At 40.1% G+C, this 21,634-nt stretch overlaps 1 protein-coding gene across 3 annotated transcripts in view; it reads right to left on the bottom strand.

The window, feature by feature from the left end:
• The window catches only part of LOC134625867 (vesicle-fusing ATPase), a 63,223-nt gene that overhangs the window by 13,877 nt on the left and 27,712 nt on the right, over positions 1 to 21,634 (bottom strand). For all 3 annotated transcript variants that reach the window (XM_063471183.1, XM_063471181.1, XM_063471182.1), the window contains 9 exons: positions 15,914 to 15,999; positions 8,335 to 8,434; positions 8,208 to 8,247; positions 6,914 to 7,080; positions 6,698 to 6,808; positions 1,683 to 1,758; positions 1,191 to 1,346; positions 424 to 623; positions 173 to 338 (listed from right to left, as the gene is read on the bottom strand). In XM_063471183.1, the coding sequence (XP_063327253.1) occupies positions 173 to 338; positions 424 to 623; positions 1,191 to 1,346; positions 1,683 to 1,758; positions 6,698 to 6,808; positions 6,914 to 7,080; positions 8,208 to 8,247; positions 8,335 to 8,434; positions 15,914 to 15,999 (1,102 nt within the window). The remainder of the gene's footprint in view (positions 1 to 172; positions 339 to 423; positions 624 to 1,190; positions 1,347 to 1,682; positions 1,759 to 6,697; positions 6,809 to 6,913; positions 7,081 to 8,207; positions 8,248 to 8,334; positions 8,435 to 15,913; positions 16,000 to 21,634) is intronic.

Genomic DNA, 21,634 nt, shown 5'->3' with positions numbered 1-21,634 from the left:
ACTATGAATAAAATGGTTTTCCCAGCTTTCATGGAAATAAAAAAAATGATTGTTGTTGACTCATATAGGCCTCTTATGTGTTCAAACATAAGGGACTCCTGCTCTCCAACCATTACATATATTTTAAAGCAAACAAACAATGGGTTCAGTCATTTCCTCTGATGGTACTTACCAATGACCAAGATGTTGTTAAGCTGCTCCACGCCGTCAATCTTGGACAGAAGCTGGTTGACAACAGTGTCGTGCACGCCTGTGCTGCTGGCGCCCGTTCCTCTCTGCTTGCAGATGGCGTCCAACTCGTCAAAGATAATGATGTGAAGGCCACTGTTAGCGCCCAGCTGAAAGTATATAATAACTTTGTAAGTTGTGTATTTATTTTTAGCTTAATACAAGTACAGAAAAAAAACACCAAGTATTACTTACCCTCTTCTGTTCCTCCTCAGCCTCGGCGAACAGTTTGCGGATGTTAGCCTCAGACTCTCCCACGTACTTGTTCAGGATCTCTGGGCCGTTGACGACCTTCGGCTCACGGGCGTTGAGCATCTTGCCAATCTGCCTGGCCATCAGCGTTTTACCACATCCTGGTGGTCCAAACAGCAAGATGCCCTTCACGTGCTTGCAGCCTGGAAGAAGGAAAGTTGACGGCATGATGAATGTTAAAGGGACAGAGGCAGAGAGGAAGAAGGAAATAAGAAGAATCAGAAACAAGAAAAGGGAGACGTAAAAAAAAGAAAGAGATGGGGCAGGAAAGACAAGGGGAATGACACTGAAGATATCAGATGATGCCAGACATGCTATGAAGTTGTCCAATGTGTTCAGTGCCACAGGGAGGAGACTAGATTCATAAAATGGGCTGTAAAATCAATATAAATGCTTATTTTCTGTGTGTATCATGAATAAAATAAAGGGTATGGTACAGGTACTGTGGCTTTGTTCTTTCACTCTGTTATTGCAGTATATATTATTTTTTATTAGCATGGGGAATACACACAGTACATACAACATGCTGAGGTTCTCCCAGCAATGTTTGATCCATAACAAGTCACAAGCTGCTTATGTTGCATTTGTTAGGTCTTGCAAAAACAATAGAAACAGATACATTTTCTCACCATCAGCCCGTTAAGATGCAAGAAATACTCCAAGACAGACAATCACTCTAGCTTAGTACAAATGAGAGAATGGTTTCTCACCCATCTGCTCCACAATGTCAGGGGGAAAGACTCGGGAGGCAAAGGCTCTGCGGAAAATGTCTGAGAATTCCTTGTCCAGACCACCAATTCCCATCTTTTCAAAGTTCCAGTCTGGGTTGATGATTGTCTGTCGTGCCTCCTTGGTCTTTGCCTTGCCTGTTAAAACATAAAGGGGAACGATTCTCAGATATAAGGAAAAGTCAGTGAGGAAAAAAAGCATTGAAGCTTTTCTTGGACTTTTACTTGGTGGGCAGAGGTGCTGCATAGAAAATGCTTTTTTCTGAGAATGTGTTCTTGCTGCCATCTTGTGGAGCACTTGTATTTATACCGACATGAATTGTTAGTACAGCTTGAATTTGCCTGTGTTTGTAGACAGCACTAATCTCTTGAATCTCTTGAAACTCTTTAGAACAGTTCTAAAATAACGCTAATAAAAAAAAAGCTTTTTTTTTGTTCATGCTTGCTATGAGCAGACTACAAGACAGAACGTACCAACTAGTGTGAGGGATGAATTCTCAGCCTTCTCAAAAATCACCTGGCTGTTGCCCACCATCAGACCGACGTCGATCTGTCAGAGATGAGAGTTAGGGTCAATACTTCTTATGTGAAACTGGCACATTATAGGTAGCATAAGGATTAGCTTGTATTTTAGTCACATGCTAAATAATCATGGTTTCACAAACTAGAAGATGTTGCCTCTCAAATCAGTTGCTGCCACTAAATTTTAGCCATTTAGTTCTTCTATAAAATGTTTTTCACTGGGGTATGCCAAGTAGGTGAGAACTGAGAAAGATATAAATGTGAATGTAATCCCAACCCTACCTATTAGCTTAACTTTTAAATCCGTCAGGTCATTGTTGACTCCTCTACAGTTGGGGTTGGGGTAGGGTTAATGTCCACTGTTTTTAAACAATTTTGCCTATAAAGCATGTGGCTTAACTGTCTGAGGTCTAAGTTGTCATCAGTGATGCTAACCCTATGCGATCAGAACATGTTATTTAAACTCTTTTTAAAAACTCCTGAGTTTTAGGGTTACAGTTGGACGTTAGGGCTGGGGCTGTTACTGATGCCAATGCAGACCTCACAAGTTTAAGAAGCTATATTTCGATATAGGCTAGGTATTAGGACACCTGCCAGGATAAAATCTTAATGTGTTGTATTTATTTACTTTTCAAATTTGTGGTGATTATTGACACAATTTGCCATCCATTACCCAGAGATCACTCCTCTTCCATTTATCTTCTACATTTTTCTGATAATATATCCCTGCCTCTCCTCCCATTAAAACATTAGCTGGGAGAGATCTCCTGAATGTCAGTATTCTGTGATATCCGGTGGAGACAACATAAGAGCGTAAAAGCACAGACACAAACAGATAAATACAACAATTACAGCACATAAAAGAGATAATACAAACAATAAGTGGATTACGCTTCACACGAATCCAATCGGGAAGCCAAAGTCAAAGAAAAAAAGTCCTTATTCTTTGTTATGTTGAGTTACATGCTTGATAAAGGTCTAACCATAAGGTAAATTCTAGGGGTGCAACGATACACAAACTTCACGGTTCGGTTCGGTTCGATACTTTGGTGTCACGGTTCGATATTTTTTCGATACAAAAAAAATGTTCATGCTTTTTTAATTTGTAATTTATTAAAATTATAAATATATATTTTAACTCAAAAGTACAGTTTTTAAATTTAATGTTGCTGAAACGACAAAGTAATAAAAAAATTAATATCTGATCGAGAAATCCCTCATCTTTGGAAAAGAGAGTTTATTACAGAGAAATGGCTCTTTCCAAAATAAAAGCTATACTATAGCTTCTTCTGGGGTATATTCTCAGCAGCATATTAAACATATCAGGTCCCCATAATGAGAATCATGTGCTAACGGCTGTCTAAATGGGTAAAGTTTGTAGCATGCGTGCTTGTTATTTTTCTCTGCTTCCACTTGTCTTTGCACTAGGATGATGTCGGAGTAAATGTGCAGTCATATTCATTGTCTTCCCACTAGTGCTGTCTACGTTAATCTGAAATGACGTTAACGCCACAACACGGCAAATCTCCGTTAACGAGCTACCGCGGATCGCCCCGTGAGTGGGGCTGGACGGCGTCAACACGTTAACGAGCTAACTGCGCTAACGCAGTAGTTCCCACCAATTGAGCATTGCGTGGCACATCCCACATACTGTTTTACTTTTGTCCATGACGCGCTTACCTTCAGGGTCATACTTCACATGAAGACCAAAATAATTCCAAAGGCCAGATCTGAATGAGGGTGGGGGAGGTTCAATTTGCCGTGTTGCAACAAGTTTAGCTTCTGTCTTGCTAGCTTGCGCTGCGCTCAGTGGATCTGCGCTCGACAGTGCAGCCCAGGCGGAGTAGTCGAACGCAGATCCACTGAGCGCTCAACACAGACAGCATCGTCAGAAGAAAAGTTGATAAAATAAATTAAAAATTTTGTATTGTTCGATACACATGCGTACCGAACCGAAAGCACTGTATCGAACGGTTCAATATCGATACGAGTATCGTTGCACCCCTAGTAAATTCATATACCTGCTTAGTGTATACCAGAGCAAGCGTTAGCTAACAGGCTTAGCTTAGCGACCATATCGTATCAGTAACATAGGACAACGTTAACAGTTCAGATCATAGGGAACTATACTAAGTTTCATTTTTGAACTTGCTAGGAATTCTGTGGTTGTTGTACAGGTTCCCACAAACCTGCCCCAGTGATTACATATAAAAAGATGTACTTTCCAAAAACACATGTAGTAAATGTGCTAAAGGTAGAAGCCATACAGCAGCTCTCTTGTGTCATCAGCAACTTCTTGCTTGCACTGGTGCATTCTTTTGGAGTCATTGTGGTAACATTTATTACAATATATCTTCATATCAAATTGTTTCCTGTCAGAGTCAAATCTTTAGCTTTGAGAGTCAAATCTTTAGCTTTGACTCTCCAGCACTAGTAGCTACACTTTATCTCAAAGACATGGAGACGTGATATAGAATCAGCTGGATTCATGCATGTTTTACTTTGCCTCCCTCCCTTTATTCCCAACCAGTCATGACAGATGGCTGCGGCTGGTTGAGCCTGGTTCTGCTGAAGGTTTGCTCCAGTTAAAATGGAGTTTTTCCTTTCCACTTTAACCAAGTGCTTGCTCAAAGGGGGTCATCTGATTGGTGGAGTTGCTTCTGTAATACTGTAGGGTCCTTACCTTATGGTAAAAAACACCTTGACATAACTGCTGTTATGATTTGGTATTATATAAATAAAACTGGATTGAACTGTATTATATAAATGTCATGTATATTCACTCAGAGTCTTATGACATCAAAAAACATCACATTACAACAACCCTGTTGGTGACAAAGGTCGGAAATGACCATGTCTCATTTTTTTTTCTTTTTTTTGGTATTTCCAAATAACAACAGTGGAAGCTCATTTTCTTCCTCAATCACCTGGTCTATGAGCAGAGCTACTATGGCAGCGGTAAGTTCCAATCTGGGAATGATCACAGGTTTGAGTTTATTAATTGCTTAACTCTTCAAGGATCTTTGTGTCCCATCCAAGCCTCATTCATCCAAGCCTTGTGAAGCTTGCACACAAGAATTTCACTCGCATGTACTGTACCAGTGTACCTGCACATGTGATGTGACAATAAAAGTGATTTGATTTGATTCAAGTTTGTTTTTGCGGGATTAGCTTTAATGTGGATGACAATGAATAATAAATGGAGCTCACATCAAAAAATGAACTCTCCTGGTGAGTGTTTGTCTCTTCAATTGAATTTAAATTGAAACAGGTCTGTTTCAGTATAACATTGTATGGCTGGAGATCTTTCAACAGGTCTGGCATCCCCATTAAAGTCCAGATACTTGTTCTTCTTTATTATCGTCTCTTTAGGTACTGAAAGGAGAATGGTTCTGCTTTTACTGAGCAAGGTGTTTAACTTGAAATCATTGTTACCACACAGTGTTAATTGTGTGGTAATAATGGGTGCAAGTTTCAGTTCCTCCCCTTCATCCACTACTTATTTAGGAAGATGTCCAGTTAAAAATGATTTAATGCTTTTCTATTTATTCCATCCACACTGTCTTGTGCACATTGCAGAGAAAAGGTCTGCACACTGTAAACAGGAGAGGATATGACACCAGAGATGTGTAAAAGCATCTTCTACTTTTCTAACACACAGTTGCGATCGCCACAAGAATCTGAGAAGAATCTGGGTGAGTTGTATGGCTTTGCAATATACTTCAGTCACTATCTTGGGGCAGTAGGTGCAGTGGGTCAGAGTGTTGTTGGGGAAGAAAGTCTACCCAATATTGCCCCAGTGTGTCACGAGTGTGAATAGGTGAATGTGACTTGTAGTTTAAGACATTTTCCACCCAAAAAGTCTAGAAAAGTAAAAGAATTTAAATGCACTACATTTATGCACATTGTATAAAATATCCTCCATGAACCTTTGATAAATTTCCCAGAAACTGCTTTGTTTATTTTTAAATTTAAATTTAAAATTTTAAAGCTTTGTTTAGCACTTTGTTTTCTCTCAGTGAGATCCTCTTTCATTTCATGGAGGGTTTGGAATATCATGCAAATCTTTATAACCCTAAATAGCCAGTCCTGCTGTTACAGTTTCCAGCTCAAGTTGTTACTTCTTAGCTTTTAGAAGAGCTTTTTCAGAATGTTTTGGTGTAAGCCTGGCAGCTTGTGACAGTTATTCAACCTTTGACTTTTTTTTGCAGTAGTAATACAAGACCAGGAAGATTGTGATGGCCTCAGTGAACACAGTGAATCAACACTCTTTATACAGCTTTGAGTTGTAACTTTCTCTCTAATGTGTTTACAAAGGAAACTCAACAATTCATTTAGACACCTTATCCATAAATTCTCGCAACGCTGTCACTGCGGGGTTTGACTACAGCTTGACGAGATGAAGTCCCACATCTTTCTTGGAAATAAAGTTAAAAGGGATTTTTTTTGCATAATTTGCAAACAACACAGATTTTTGATTAAAACAACAAACTTTGCACTTCTTCATGCTTTCAGTCTCTGCACAATTCAATTTGTCTATTCTATTTGTCTAATTATATTTGTGCACACTGTATTAAGATAAAAGTACGTAAAAAATCATCATTCCAAAAACATAACCTCCTTTGTAGAGGAGGAGGTAATATTATGAGTAGGGCTTCATTTCTCAAATGCAAATCAATTTCAAGCTTCCTCCCTGGAGTTTAATTATGAAAGCGTAATGCGTTAGTCCAGTACAAACAACAAAGTCCCGCAGGTGCCAGGACTGACTCACATCCAGACTCCCGTCCCCACTAAACGAGCCCTAACTGCAGGCACTTCCAGTAACAACCAGGCTGTTACTGCTCAGTTCCTGTTTTTACCAATAAGTGATTTCCAAGCTGTATAACTCAGAGCCTCTACATCAAAACCCTGATTTACTTTACTTTTCCTGGGATAATTTGGCTGATCTTGTTATTGTGACTCAGTACCTTTTGCTGTTTCTTTCCAGACGCTGGTTCTCCTTTGAGGATGCTGGCATCCATGGCCTCAATATCCTTTACCACCAAGCCAAACAGCTTGTCACAGAAACTAAACACTAGCTGAAATCAGAAAAGCAGGATGATGGTACATCAAAAGTCAAATGTTATGCCTCTGAATATCGATATGTGTGTGAGTCTGACACTTTGAGGCATGGAAATAAAAACCTGCTGGGTGACAGAAAAGGCCTGGTTGTTGAACTGCTGGATGAACTCGGCGGCCATCTTGTCTGAGTCGTAGGGAGAGGAGTCAGTACTCTTCTTTTGCAGGAAGTCGATTTCGATTGTCATGGCGCCAATGCACTGCTTGGACTTGTCAAAATTGTAGTTGGACACTGATTGGACAAACAAGGCTACAATTACTATCATATTTAGGTTAATGAGTCAAAATCTGCTTTGGACTTTTATAACAAACCCTAAAAAATAATGAATCTAAAAGTAAAAGCTGTCACTGGTAATACGTCAGATGTATGTAACACATGAGGATATAAATGAACAACTAATAATAAACCATTACAGTTCTTTTTTAAGGTTTTTTTTTTTTAAATAGGAATAATTTGCAGTATTTGACATTATTAACAGTTTGCAAAGCCCCATCCTAAAGGTAAACTGTCCAATTTTAACTGTAGCAATTAAGCTACATGCTTAGGCATTAAAGCCAAAGTGGCCTGCACAAGAAATTAAAGCAAAGATTTTAAAATGTATTTGTCTTATAATTCTCAAATATGGGAAAAAAGCATAAGAAGTTAATGAAAGTTTTTCATTTATTTTTTCAACACGTGTCACAGTTCTTAACTGTTTAGCTGCAGTGATCTTTAACAAGCTAACATGCCAATGCTACTATATAACTGCCTCAGTGATTTCTAGAATTACATAATAATAATAATAAATGCAAGAATATCTGTAACAATCTAATAGGACAACTGCTATTATGCTAACATTATTAGCTCTGGGAGCTCAAGGAGCTTTTAAAAAAAGGACGTTTAACATCACAGACTTCTAATTTCAGCATAAAATACAGCTTAAGGAATAGCATGCATAATACTGTCAATTATTTTGCAGTGGATTTTTTTCTGTCTTTTGCCTGAATTGCAGTGCAGACACCACCCTGTCCTGCACTTTATTGGATGTGCCTGAGATTACTTACATTACCCGAGAAAAGTCTGCAAAACCAACTTAGTTCATTTGAAAATGCAATATGTAATCTTAGTGCCTAACATATTATATTTGAATAAAATGGAGTCCATTCTTTTCTTCATTATAGTTTTACATTAATGACTCGCTGCCTGTTTGTCTTGAAAAGTCAGTATTTATCACAGAAAGTAAACTTAAGTCTTAATTTACGAGTGCATCTATGTGCAGCAGCTGAAAGCTTGACAACAGTAACTTACAGTAACTACAGAGGTTTTGAGTTGGTATGTTTAAACATCAAAATCAGCAATCAGATAAGCGCATTTCATACCTTCCACCTCCTGACCTATGGAGAGACCAGCCCATTTCCTCTACAGGAGAGAAAAAACAAATAAGAAAAGCCTGAGCATGTGGCTAACATGTACTTAACAAGTCTGTGAGTTTTTGCATGTGTGTACCTGTGGCAGGCTGAAGGCGATGCTTCCTGCAGCCACAGTGTGGTGGGTCTTGACTGTAAACACATACTTGTGGTTGGGTGTGGTCTTCACACTCACATGTCTGTGGAGAGAGATTGGATTACAATTTTTATCTTACATTACATGTTTATAGTTATTGCTCAAGTTGAAGCTGAAGGTGTCTTTATGTTTATTTTGATTTTTTGAGATAGCAACTCTGAGATAGCAAAAGAATGGAGCCCATGGCCTCCAAGCCTGGAGGATCCCAGCTCTGCCACCTCACATGAACTTGTTAACAGTCAGACATTAAACAGTGCTGTTAGGACTGTGGGCAGGTTGGAACTTCTCTTTCTCTTGCAGCAGGTAGAACTGTGGGCGGAGCTGTATTTCCAGTGCTTGCTCCCGCACTCCTGTTTGTAATTCTCCTTTATCACAACTGGATATTTAAGTAGTGGCTGTGGCAGCAGTTCTCTACAAGATCATTGTCTCCACTACAGGGATAACTTGGCCAACCTCAGTGTGACTTAATCCTTTATATTCCAGTGTCCCAGTTGATCTTCCTAATGGTTCTTGGACTTCTCCTCACCTTCAAGTGAATTCTTTCTTCACCTGCCCTCTGGAAAAACTGAGCCACTGCAGGATATCTACTTACCTTGGAATCCTTTGGATCATACCTGTCTGCCCACTCTCCACCGCACTCCTTCAAACCTCAGTCTGCTCACCTTCAGTCAACCCTCTCCTGTGCCCTTGGTGCTCACTTATACAAGCAAGCCTCTATTACGGTGACTACTGGCTGACACATCGCATCCCTTTACACTGTCTATCGCTAAGAGCAATCTGCCCTCTCAGTCTAAACCAGCCAAGTGCTTTTCTCTCGTGTATTGTAAATAAATAAAGGTTGCAGATGCTGAAATATGCAATTATTGTACAGTGGGATGCAAAAGTTTGGGCAACCTTATTAATAGTCATTATTTTCCTGTATAAATCGTTGGTTGTTACAATAAAAAATGTCAGTTAAATATATCATATAGGAGACACACACACAGTGATATTTGAGAAGTGAAATTAAGTTTATTGGATTTACAGAAAGTGTGCAATAATTGTTTATACAAAATCAGGCAGGTGCATAAATTTGGGCACTGTTGTCATTTTATTGATTCCAAAACCTTTAGAACTAATTACTGGAACTCAAATTGGCTTGGTAAGCTCAGTGACCCCTGACCTACATACACAGCTGAATCCAATAATGAGAAAGAGTATTTAAGGGGGTCAATTGTAAGTTTCCCTCCTCTTTTAATTTTCTCTGAAGAGTAGCAACATGTGGGTCTCACAACAACTCTCAAATGTACCTGAAGACAAAGATTGTTCACCATCGTGGTTTAGGGGAAGGATACAGAAAGCTGTCTCAGCGATTTAAGCTGTCTGTTTCCACAGTTAGGAACATATTGAGAAAATGGAAGACCACAGGCTCAGTTCAAGTTAAGGCTCGAAGTGGCAGACCAAGAAAAATGTCGGATAGACAGAAGCGACGAATGGTGAGAACAGTCAGAGTCAACCCACAGACCAGCACCAAAGACCTACAACATCATCTGGCAGCAGACGGAGTCACTGTGCATCGTTTTACACTTTACACAAGGAGATGCTGTATGCGAGAGTGATGCAGAGGAAGCCTTTTCTCTGCCCACAGCACAAACAGAGCCACTTGAGGTATGCTAAAGCACATTTGGACAAGCCAGCTTCATTCTGGAATAAGGTGCTGTGGACTGATGAAACTAAAATTGAGTTATTTGGGCATAACAAGGGGCGTTATGCATGGAGGAAAAGGAACACAGCATTTTTTGCTGGGTCCCCCTTTGTTTTACAAGAAAATGTTCGCCCCCCCCTCCCCCCCCCCCCGCACGCACGCACGCACGCACGCACGCACACACACACACACACACACACACACACACCCATATTTTGCTCTATTGCGGTTTATTTCACACCTTAAACATTTAGTAAACAATTAAGCAAAAACAAGTAATCTGCAATAAATTACAGATGGTAATAAAATACACTACTAACTCTTTTACGCTGCGTCCACACCTACACGGGTATTTTTGAAAACGCAGCTGTTTCGTTCACACGTAAACGGCGTTTCGAATCACCGAAAACGGAGATTTTTTTAAAACAGTTTTTGCGTTTACGTGTGGACAGGAATACAGAGTTCGTCACACAACGTCAAAGGTATGTGCCTTTTTTCACGTCACGCTGTGCGCCACGTTATTGTTTACATGAGATGAATTGCAGAATGGCAGATAGAGACAAAATACTGTTAATCTGACTATCTGCAGGTTTTACACGCTTACATATACACACGCAGTTACTGTCCCTCCATTTAGAAAGGCAGAGGCCTCACGGTGTAATTATTTTACATGTAGTTGTTTTTTTTCCCCTGTGTAATAATATTCAACATTGCTATCAATACATTTTTCAAAAATGCCTCTCTGTGCAAAATGGGTTCAAAAACATAAACAACTGTTGGATGTTGTTTGTCCATGATTTGAACCGGGGGAACAAATCGTGTCAGGATCAGCCTGATATTATTTGTATCCCACTGTAACTTTACTGTATAAAGAGCTAACATCTCCAAAATGTCAGGAGTAGTTAGTCATTACAAGAAGTGTTTGTGAACTAAAAATCAAGAATGTGGGATACTGTTTGTCCGTGATTTGAACAGCCCAGAGCGTGCTTCCGACGAAGGGAAAACCAATTCTGCAGGGGAGACCTACCTCGGCACTTGTGCAGGTGAAACCAAAGGGGAGATATACTTCACCATATTTTCTAGTCTTTGGCTTAGAATGAAGTTGGTTTGGAAACATATTCAGCTATGCTTCATCTCCTGCTTTGCGTTTCTGTGGGCGCCCCGTGCTAGCTGTGTCCAAGTGTTTTGCCCCCCCCCTTTTCATACCGCGCCCCCCCTGCAATGGCTCTGCGCCCCACACTTTGGGAAGGTCTGCACTAAGGCATTCATGCAGAGGAACAGGTACAACGTTCTGGAATGGCCATCTCAGTCCCCAGACCTGAATATTATTGAAAATCTGTGGTGTGAGTTACAGAGAGCTGTCTATGCTCGGAAGCCCTCAAACCTGAATGAACTAGAGATGTTTTGTAAAGAGGAGTGGTCCAAAATAGAGGTCTGCGCGGGAATGTTTTTTTTAGTCCCGCTCCCGCAAGGTTTTGTACCGCACCCGACCGCTCCCGCTGTATATTCAGTCTTTGTTCACCCGCTGCCCGCTTAGAATAATTTTCTACCCGACCCGACCGTTCCCGCTAAATTTAGATCTGGTTTCCAAAATCTCACATTTAAATGGGGTACCACCAAAAAATAGAGATAACAGATAAAACTGCAGGTTGTGCAATGATTGTATTTATTTTTCTTAAACAAGATGCATTTATCTGTCAAGATGCAAGATTTATCTTTTAACATGGAAAACGTGTTGCAAAAATAAAATAAATAAAAACGAATACAGCATTGTGGCCTATTTGTTATTTTTATGTAAAATACAAACGTAACATTTTTCTGTCAACACAGTAGGGAAAGTGTCGCGAAAAAAAAAAAGTCACTTAAAATTGTAAACAAAAGAACAAAATAGTTGGCCACTGCGAAATTAAATGATTGTTTAAACTATCAGTTTAACGAAAAAATGTCCCAATGTCGAATTCAAGGTCTCTCCTACAAAAGAAAATATGCATATATAAATACAACAATAAACGACATCTCAAAATTATAAACTATTAATCAAATGAACGAAACTTACTTAAAAAATCCAAATTATTTTAAATTTCCATGCAGGAAAAGAATGTCACTGACTGATGAGGGTTTCAGTACTGAACGTCTCTCCTCCAAAATCCGACCACAAAGGCTGAATGCTCTCTCGGAAGGTGCACTCGTTGCCGGGATGCAGAGGACAAATCTTGCAAGGTTGCTCAGGGCAGGGAACTGGGAACTGTTGGAATTCCACCACTGCAAAATGTTTTGTTGACTTGATAATTCAAGTTTCATGGTCCTGTACTCCTGAATCTGAACATCTAGGGATTTTGATCCACATGATTCTTCCTCGTCCTCCCAATCTGAAAATTTATGAAGAACAGTAGGCCTTTTGGCAGGTGTTGGTTCAACATCCTCATCATGTGCATGATCAAACTTTAAATCTTCGATCATCTCCTTGACTCCCTGTATCACATTCTGTCGCCCTCTTTCATCTAACATTCTCAGACCTCGCAGATTTGGTGTCAGAAAGGTTGCTATTTTATAAAGCATGTGAACAGAATGGGATGAAGTGCTGTCTGCTGACAGTAATTCTTTCAGCCGTGTTACACAGACAGTTGCAATTTCAGAGAGCAGAGGGTCTTTTGTGGCTGATGTACAGTGCTCAATTAATCGCACAGACCACGGAAGAACAAGTGAGGCACTAGGAGCTGTGTTATCAGTTTCCAAGTCGTCAGTTGCCTCTTTGAAGGGTTTTAGGAATGATACTAGTAACTTAAGAGTACTGATGCTAATGCGTCCGATCTTGTCATAATTATTGCTCTCAGTCAGCACAGATGCAATGTCTTCGTACTGTTCCAAGACAGAATTTAACATGTCAAAGTTAGAGTTCCATGTGTCTCTATGGATTGTTTCAGTGACTTTTTAAGCTTGCCCTGCTGTCCTGAGTGTTTGAAATATGTAACCAACTTTTTAACATCAGTCAGAAGGCTAGCGATCTCTGGAGACTTTTCGATTATGGCAGGACCAAACGCACTGGAGAGAGTCACGTTTAGTATGTGCGCTGTGCAGTTTAGCCTCGTGTATTCTCGTAAGGCACTGATCATGTTGGCTCCACGATCTGTGACAAAAATAATCTTTTTGCCCATGTCTGTCGCATCAATGCCAAACACTCTGAGATTCTGCAGCAGGTGCCTTCGAATGTTTTCACCTGTCTTTGAGGTGCTTGGGTCAAAAGGGGCAGCAAAAAGCACTCTTGAATGTAGCTCAGATTGCTCATTAACGTAATGGATGGTTGCAGACAAAAAGGACGTTTTTCGATATGTTTCTGTCCATATGTCTGCTGTAACAGCGCATCCAAACTTCGATATTGTTGCAGTGATTTCCTCCACAACATGTTTACGTAGACTCTGAGCCCTCATTTCAACATTTCTTGACACCGTTGTGGGGTGTGGTAGTATCTCACAGACATCGAATTTTCCTATTCTTGCTGCTGTGTCGACCAAATGTTGGGCCAGCTGTGTGAAGCCTTTTCCAGAGATGGTATCATACGGTCGAATGTCTTGGCAAACAAACTGAACACATTTGTCTCTGGTTTCTTTTTTAAACTTCTCTGGCACCAGCAAAGATTTAGTAAATGCCAGTTTTGTTTGCCCCTTTGTGATGGGACATGAGTGCCGCCTTAAACCTGAGGTTCCAGTCTTGTGACTGCAAAAGGGTAAAACTTTGAGGCATTTATCGCATTGTACAAAGGGTAATTTTTTTCCATTTGCGTCTATGACGCATGAAAAAGACTCCCATACATCAGACTTGCCTGATGTGGGTTTCCTTAAAGTAAACTGACCGTTGTCTAATCCCAGCTGAACGTCCTTCAAGGAAATTGCATCTTCAGTTTGCTCTGCCATGTTGGTAAAGCGCGCTCTGATGCAGGTGATGCGCGCACAGAGTCACAGACTGTGCAAGTAAAATGCACGTGCAAAAAGCACTGATCCATGCGCTCAGTGCGTGTAACAGGCGTGAGCACTGGCTGTACCAGTGCTCAATTAGAATGAGGAAATCACAGATATGCTGTTCCGAAAAAATGTCGGGCACGCTATATTTTCAGACCGCCCGCTCCCGTTCAAATTACACCAGAGTTACCGACCGCTACCGCATTTTATTTGGAAATTTATTCCCGCGCCGCAAGAAATCTGGGGACAGCCGCGGGAATGCAGACCTCTAGTCCAAAATACCTTCAACCACAATCCAGACTCTCATTGGAACCTACAGGAAGCGTTTAGAGGCTGTAATTTCTGCAAAAGGCGGATCAACTAAATATTGATTTCATTTCTTTTTTTTGTGGTGCCCAAATTTATGCACCTGTCTGATTTTGTTTAAACAATTATTGCACACTTTCTATAAATCCAGTAAACTTCATTTCACTTCTCAAATATCACTGTGTGTGTCTCATATATGATATATTTAACTGACATTTTTTATTGTAACAACCAACGATTTATACAGGGAAATAATGACTATTAACAAGGTTGTCCAAACTTTTGCATCCCACTGTATATGTCAAAAAGCATACTATGATTCACTGGTATCTAGCTTATTTGTATGTGGTTTGTGATTTTGTTTTTTTGTTTTTAAATTTATTGCTTCTGCTGTTTGTCCTGAACTGATCTGCTGTCTCTCACTTTAAAATGCCAAATGCAGCAAGAATCACATGACAGGCGAAGGGTTGAAATGCTTATCAAGAAGTGCAAAAACTAATTAGATTCCCCACTGTTACAAAACTGTGTGTCAAGTGCAAAATTATGCAAACACACACAAAAAATGAATATAAAGAGATCCTTGGGAGAGGACTGTGAAGAATGCCGCAATGCCACCCAACAAGACTGAGGTGAATGACAATGAGAGACAAAATTACGCACGAAACAATGCAGCTGTATCTGCTGTGTTTGACACTCGACATTCCCACTGTTGTGGATTTCACTGGCAGTAATTACAAACCCCAAAATACAAAGAAAACCTCCCCTAGTTTCATCACGTGGTCAACAATAATTGACAGAGAAGAACTTGGAATGGGGACCATAAATCAGGGAGCATTACCAGCTCCAGCTCCCTAGGCCTTTACCTTCCATGTTCTCACACTTTGTAGGTATATCTTGATAGAGCAAGCCTTATTGGTTCACCAGACACAACCAACAAATGGGAAGAGTCTTTCGTGTACTACAGATTCTTCATTGTTTTACTTATGAAGCCCTGTGACAGACTGGCAACCTGTCCAGGGTGTAGACTGCCTCTCGCCCTAAGACAACTGGGATAGGCTACGGCCCCCAGCGACCCTGAAAAAGGATAGGGGGAAGCGGATGGATGGATGGATGGATTGAGGATCACATCAGATTTTACCCTTTTTAAAAGCAACACAATGAACCGTGTATTAGATGTGTAGATTTTAACCTTCTGAGTTCTGAGTCATCACAGGGTTAGGGTTAGAATTCACACCTATGATAACCTCAGAAGCTCCAGGATAGCCCTAAAGTGAAGACCTGTACAGGATGTGACCCACCTCTTGCCCCATGGCAGACAACAGAATCTTCAGTTTGACCTGAGTGCAGATTTTCATCAGATTCCTGCAGCTTTACTTATCATTGTTACATAATAAAGTGAAATGATAATCATCCACTGCAAGTCACTCCATCAGATCACTGACTGTCATCTCCAGGATGAATAATGGGTGATAAGGTGGGCGGTCAGGTGGGTATTTGGATAACTGATTGGAGAGATGCCCGGGTGTGTGCTCAGATTGATAAATGCGACGGTGATTAGGTAATAGGAAGTACTCACTGTCCTGACTGCAGATCCTTCTCACTCACCACGGCACAGTTAGTCAGCGATAGCTCGTCTGTCGGGCATCGTGCCGCTTGCATGGTCTGCAGAGAGAAAGACAGCAGAGGAAGGACAGAGACGCAAAGAAACATAATTGTTTGAGAGATACTGGGAATGACCACACACATTTTATTCCAGTACACTTTTTTATATTCTTTTAACATGGGATTGTTATAAGAATTTCCTCCTAGCGGGCACTCTGAGCCTATGAAATGTCATGTATGGAGGAAAAATAAACACAATATATTATAAACTGAATTTTTGAAATATAGGACACCGTCATGATATTTTTCTATTCATTTGTAACATTACTGACATGATAGCTCAAGTAGATGCATTCCACCTGTTAGAAACGAGGTGGTCCAACCTGAGATACCCACTATTAGATACACAAACAAACTTTATTTGTCACGTACATAATCATACAGAGTACAACATGTAGTGAAATGCTTGTGTCCAAGCTGAAGACATAGCTGCGCCATTCCAGGGTTTGTTTTTTTTTAGCATGGGGGATCTAGCCAGGACCCTTACTGGATACCAGGTGGGAATTGAACATGCGATTACCACTCCAAAAGGTGTGTAGTCTTACCACTACACTATCCAGCTGCTGAGACACCATGCTAATACCAGGTCGGACACCCCCTTTGCCTTCAGAACTACCATAATTCTTCATGGCACAAATTGAAACATCCCTCAGAGATTTCGATGCAGTAAACTCATTGACATGTTCAAAAACAACATTCTCAGATGATTTGAGCTTTTTGACGTGGGACATTATCCTGCTGGAAGCAGCCATCAGACGATGGGTCCACTCTTTTCATAAAGGGGTGGACATGGTCAGCAACAATACTCGGGTAGACTGTTGTGTTTAACTGATGCTTATTTGGTCCTAAGGGGCCCAAAGCCCCCACATCATTACAGCCTGAACTGTTGGTGCAAACCAGGATGGATGGATCCTTGTATTCACATGTTTACATGTTTCTGAATTCCCCATCTGAACATAACAGCAGAAATCGAGACTCATCAGATCATTTTCTATTGTCCAGTTGTGAGCCTGTGTAAACTGCAGCTTCATTTTCATCTTCTTGGCTGACAGGAGTGAGGAGGAGACAGAGTATAGGGAACTGTTGGACCACACTGTGCAGTGGGGTGGTACCTCCTCCAAAATGTGGCAGAGACAAAGGAAATGGTGATAAATTTTAGGACAAAGTGAACACATTTCCATTCTGGGAGAAGACGTAGCATTAATGGAGAGCTACAGATACACGAGCATTCACCTCAACAAATGACCATCTTTGTAGGACGAGATAGCTGGTGTTTTCTTAAGTTGCAATGCATCTGACTTCTCACATTTCACCACATACATAATTTAAATGTCACAGCCTACCTGAGTGTTGTTGCTGACCATGTCAATTCCTAGAGTATACCCATTTTCTGATGGATGCTTCCAGCTGGACAACACACCTTCCCACAAAGCTCCAATCATCTCAAACTAGTTCTCACTCAAACAGTGAATTCGAGCCTCTACAGTTATGAAATCCCCATATTCTGCAGAACACCTTCAGGATGTGGTAGAATGAGGAATTTTGATTTGCAACCAACAAATGAGCACACACTTTTCTTTTTGTCTCATTTTTCCTCACAATATTCATGACAGCCATTTGAAACTCATCATCACGATGTCTCATCATCTTCTAAGGGTGGCCTGCTGCTTTACATTCAGTCCATGTCAAATCTCAACCAACCTCCCAACTCAAGAGAGGAGTTGTCTGAGTATGAATCCCTTCTTTCAGTTCATCCACTTTTCCACTGACACAGCATCAGTCCTGCTCACAGAAGCAGCGAACACACTGACACACTCTCATTTGATCACAAATTGAAATCTTTTGCAGAGCAACCACGTCTGCCACACAGAACAAAAGTAGGCAGATAGAGAAATTCCATTGCACATTGCTGCGGCATGACCACATGAAGTGGTAGCCATGGTTACTGCATTAAGTGACGAGGGAGAGCCTCTGGTGATAAATGAGTATTGCTTTTCTGCTATGTGAATCCCTCGGCGGGAGCACAGGCTACAGATCTGTGCTCACTGTGAACACATGCTTTTTGTTTTTACTGAAGCTCTTCATTCATAGAAGTTTGTGACGTATGCTGAGGAAACTTGGTCCTTTGAAGCAAATATCCCAGTTTCAGTGGCGAGGTCTTATGTTCAGGTGTCTGTGGGCGCCATATTTTGTGCACAGCAATGGGTACCTGGTACATTTTAAGCTGCAGAAGATCCATCGCCTCTTGGCGCTTGGATCAATTTTGGTTGCTTTTTGCCAACTGCAGTTAACAAGGAGGCTGACAAATCTGAAAAAGAAAATTCAAGTGGGTGGGTGCTGTGCTGCTAGCAATGTAATGTGAGCAGCTACAGGGACCCAGTGGAGAGAAATGAAACACCGAGCGTGACGTGAGCTGGTTTAAGACAGAGCATTTTATTGCATTATTCCGCTTTTCCTTTAATGTAAGAAGTGATATAATCAAGTGGCACAAAGAACATAAGCAATATTAGCATTTCAAAATTTCGAAGACTTTCACTGGCAAATAAATCACATTTATGCACACGGGTACACTGTACTGCCAAAAATATTAAACTCTGGCCACGATTTCATTCGAATGATTTTCCTAAAAAGGGAAAAGTTGAATTAATAATTTACTGTCATAGGAGCATAAATAGTGTCCTCTGGTTACAGGCAGATATGGGCAGTAACGCATTACAAATAACGCTTTACTGTAATCCAATTACTTTTTTCAAGTAATGAGTAAAGTAAGTAAGTAAGTAAGTAATTCGATTACATTACTTTCTCGTAAGCACACTGTATTACTAAACCGTGATTTTGTTTATGAGAGTGTCTCATGACAATGACGTACGAGTGTGCGATGTCCGTGGCAGCAACAGACGTGTGCAGATCAACAATGTATCAACATTACTTTGAGTTTGATTCTGTAAAAAGTGACAGAAACATTAGCGTCCGCTGTACACTCTGCGTGGAAAGAAAACTTCTTTCTACAGCGAAAAATTTAACTTCAAATCTGAGCAAGCACCACGCTGCCACAGGAATGTGAAATTCATAGAGAAACCGCTGCTGCACCGGGCAAACCTCCACCGGCCCCACTCCTGCTAAACAGGTGAAAATAGATTTAAAGCGACAGGACTCAGTGCTGCTGAATCTTTAATTTTATTTATTTTCTGCTATGTTTTACTTGCATCTATTTCAAAGAGGGAGTGTAAACACAAAAACATTATTTTATTTTATATGCTGAAATATGCACAAAATAGGTTTAAATGTTAAACAAATTTCTTCAAGTCAAAGACAGCTGCATATAATTTCATTTTTGCTTGATGCAATGTGCATAAAGTTAAAAGATTAAAACTAATAAAACACAAAGAGAGACTTTTTCATTTGATTACATTTTATATGATGCAGAGAAAATAAAATTGGGCTGAAAGGTCTATTGTTTTTTAATGTATTCAGGTTGTATATCATGTTTTTTAAAAAAGTAACTAAATAATTAAGTAACTAATTTTGAAAATAAGTAATCAGTAAAGTATAACTTTCTTGGAGAAGTAATCAGTAATTAGTAACTAATTGCTATTTTCGAGTAACTTGACCAACACTGGTTACAGGTCAGCTTAATAATTTGCTTAATACATCTGGTTTAAAAATGTTAAAACATGATGGCGAAAATGTGAAATTTGAGACTGACCAATCAAAGACTGAGGCCACAGTGCCTATAGCTGTCTTTAGCTGTCTGTGAGTACACCAGGACTTTGGTCTCAGTGGATGGACATAAGAGTAGTGCTACACCCTAGTTCTGAATTGTACAGAAGAGGATTAGGACCAATAGAAAAAAAAGTGTGTGTGTGTGTGTGTGTGTGTGTGTGTGTGTGTGTGTGTGTTGGGGGGGTCAGAATTGTGAGGAAAATCAGATTTCTGACATTAATCTCAAAATTCTGGCTTTTTTCTCTGAATTCTGAAAGATAAAATCCAAGCCCCCATTTCTCTTTCCATAGTCCCAAGTTCTCTTCTCTAAAACTGTCTTGCAGCAGGCTGGGAAGCAGATACAGTTGGGTATTGTCAGCATAGTGTGTGAGTAAATCAATCGACCAACCTTTGAAACTTTATATGTTAGGAAGAAAAGAGGACCCAACAAAGATCCTTGGGGTGTCCCAGAGAAAATCAAGTGAAGTTTGGCAAAGGTTTAACCACAGTAGCCTACTACAAGAGGATTTGATGGCTCACTATGTCAGTGGTCAATAATTGATGTAATAATCAGGCATTCATAATAGCTGTCCATATAGCATTTATATACATGCACATGGCAAAAAATGACAGAGGGTTGTTAATTTGGCTCATCTGAAAGATTGAAAGCAACCTCAGAGTAAAAACATCTTAAACTGGCGTCTTCATCGTCCATAATTAGTTATATTCTAGTGTCATAAATGATAGATAAAAATAAAAGGTACCCCTGACTTATCATCAGCTATACTTTTATGCATCCACATCTGGTATTTATAGTGCAGGAAGTGTAAAGCGGATGCTTTCACAACACAGAGAAAAAGTGAGACTGCTGTGAGTCTTTTCTGGTAAATGAAGCCTGGAACACTTACTGATGAGTTACCAGCTGCCCTAAATTTCACTGAAATGCTTCATAATTAATGCTCTAGAGATGGAATTTCTGCCACTGCTTGCAACGACAGATTTAGGAGTCAAGTAAGACTCACTTAAATTTCTGTAACTTGTTTTTACATTCACCACTTTTGCATCTGGTAATTAAGAGCTGGCATTAAAAAAGAGCAGCGTGCAGCTCAAGTGTTTAGCCTCTTCATCTGGAAAATAGCTGTCAACAGAAAATTGTTGCACTGGCAAAATTCCATATTCAGATCACTGAGTAACAAAACAATCTTTGCTTTAATCTGTTCTCCAAAATTCTGCCAAATCCAACTTTAATCTCAACGGGATTTAGGTCCAAGCAGAAATATGACCTCACAGTTAATCGCAATATGGATTACAAAGTTTACATGCTCTTTTCGACTCTTTCACGTCCACTAGAAAATATAGACAGGCGACATGTTGCTACAATGGTCCGAGTCCACTTAGAGGGAAGCGTCACTGCAAATCCAAGCTTGTCTTGAGCCACCTTTATCCCATGACACACTTTTCAACCCTTTCTACGATGCATTAGCATGCATTTTTCTTTAGTTTGTCATTTTCTGTATCTGAATGTGTGTAATACTGCAATACTGCACATTCTTTGTGTCTTTAAATGACAGCAACATAATAAAGAGAAAACACATCTTTTAATATTAACTGTTTGTTGCATCTAAAATGAATGAAATGCATTAGCTGTAGCACGATACTGGTAGAAGAGGCAAACACTGCAGTGTTGGCACTGTGCCCACATCACCTGCACCCCAGTAGTCTGAGCAGACAGAGGTGATTCAGAGCAAGACCGCTGTGTCCAAAACCCTTAAAGGGGCATCTCACATCATAAAAATAAATGACCTCTGCTTGTTTCTAGTCATTTCTATGGTTTGTTGTCATGTTTTAAAACTTACATAGCACCAGTCAGTGTAGCTTTATCGCATACTGTACACTGTAGTGCTCAAATATAAAGAGGTACATGCAGGAAAAC

The sequence above is a fragment of the Pelmatolapia mariae genome, linkage group LG4, assembly GCF_036321145.2.
Source record: "Pelmatolapia mariae isolate MD_Pm_ZW linkage group LG4, Pm_UMD_F_2, whole genome shotgun sequence".
Taxonomy (NCBI): Eukaryota; Metazoa; Chordata; class Actinopteri; order Cichliformes; family Cichlidae; genus Pelmatolapia; species Pelmatolapia mariae.
The sequence above is the reverse complement of the archived record's forward strand: the minus strand, read 5'-3'. Positions and strand labels throughout refer to the sequence as shown.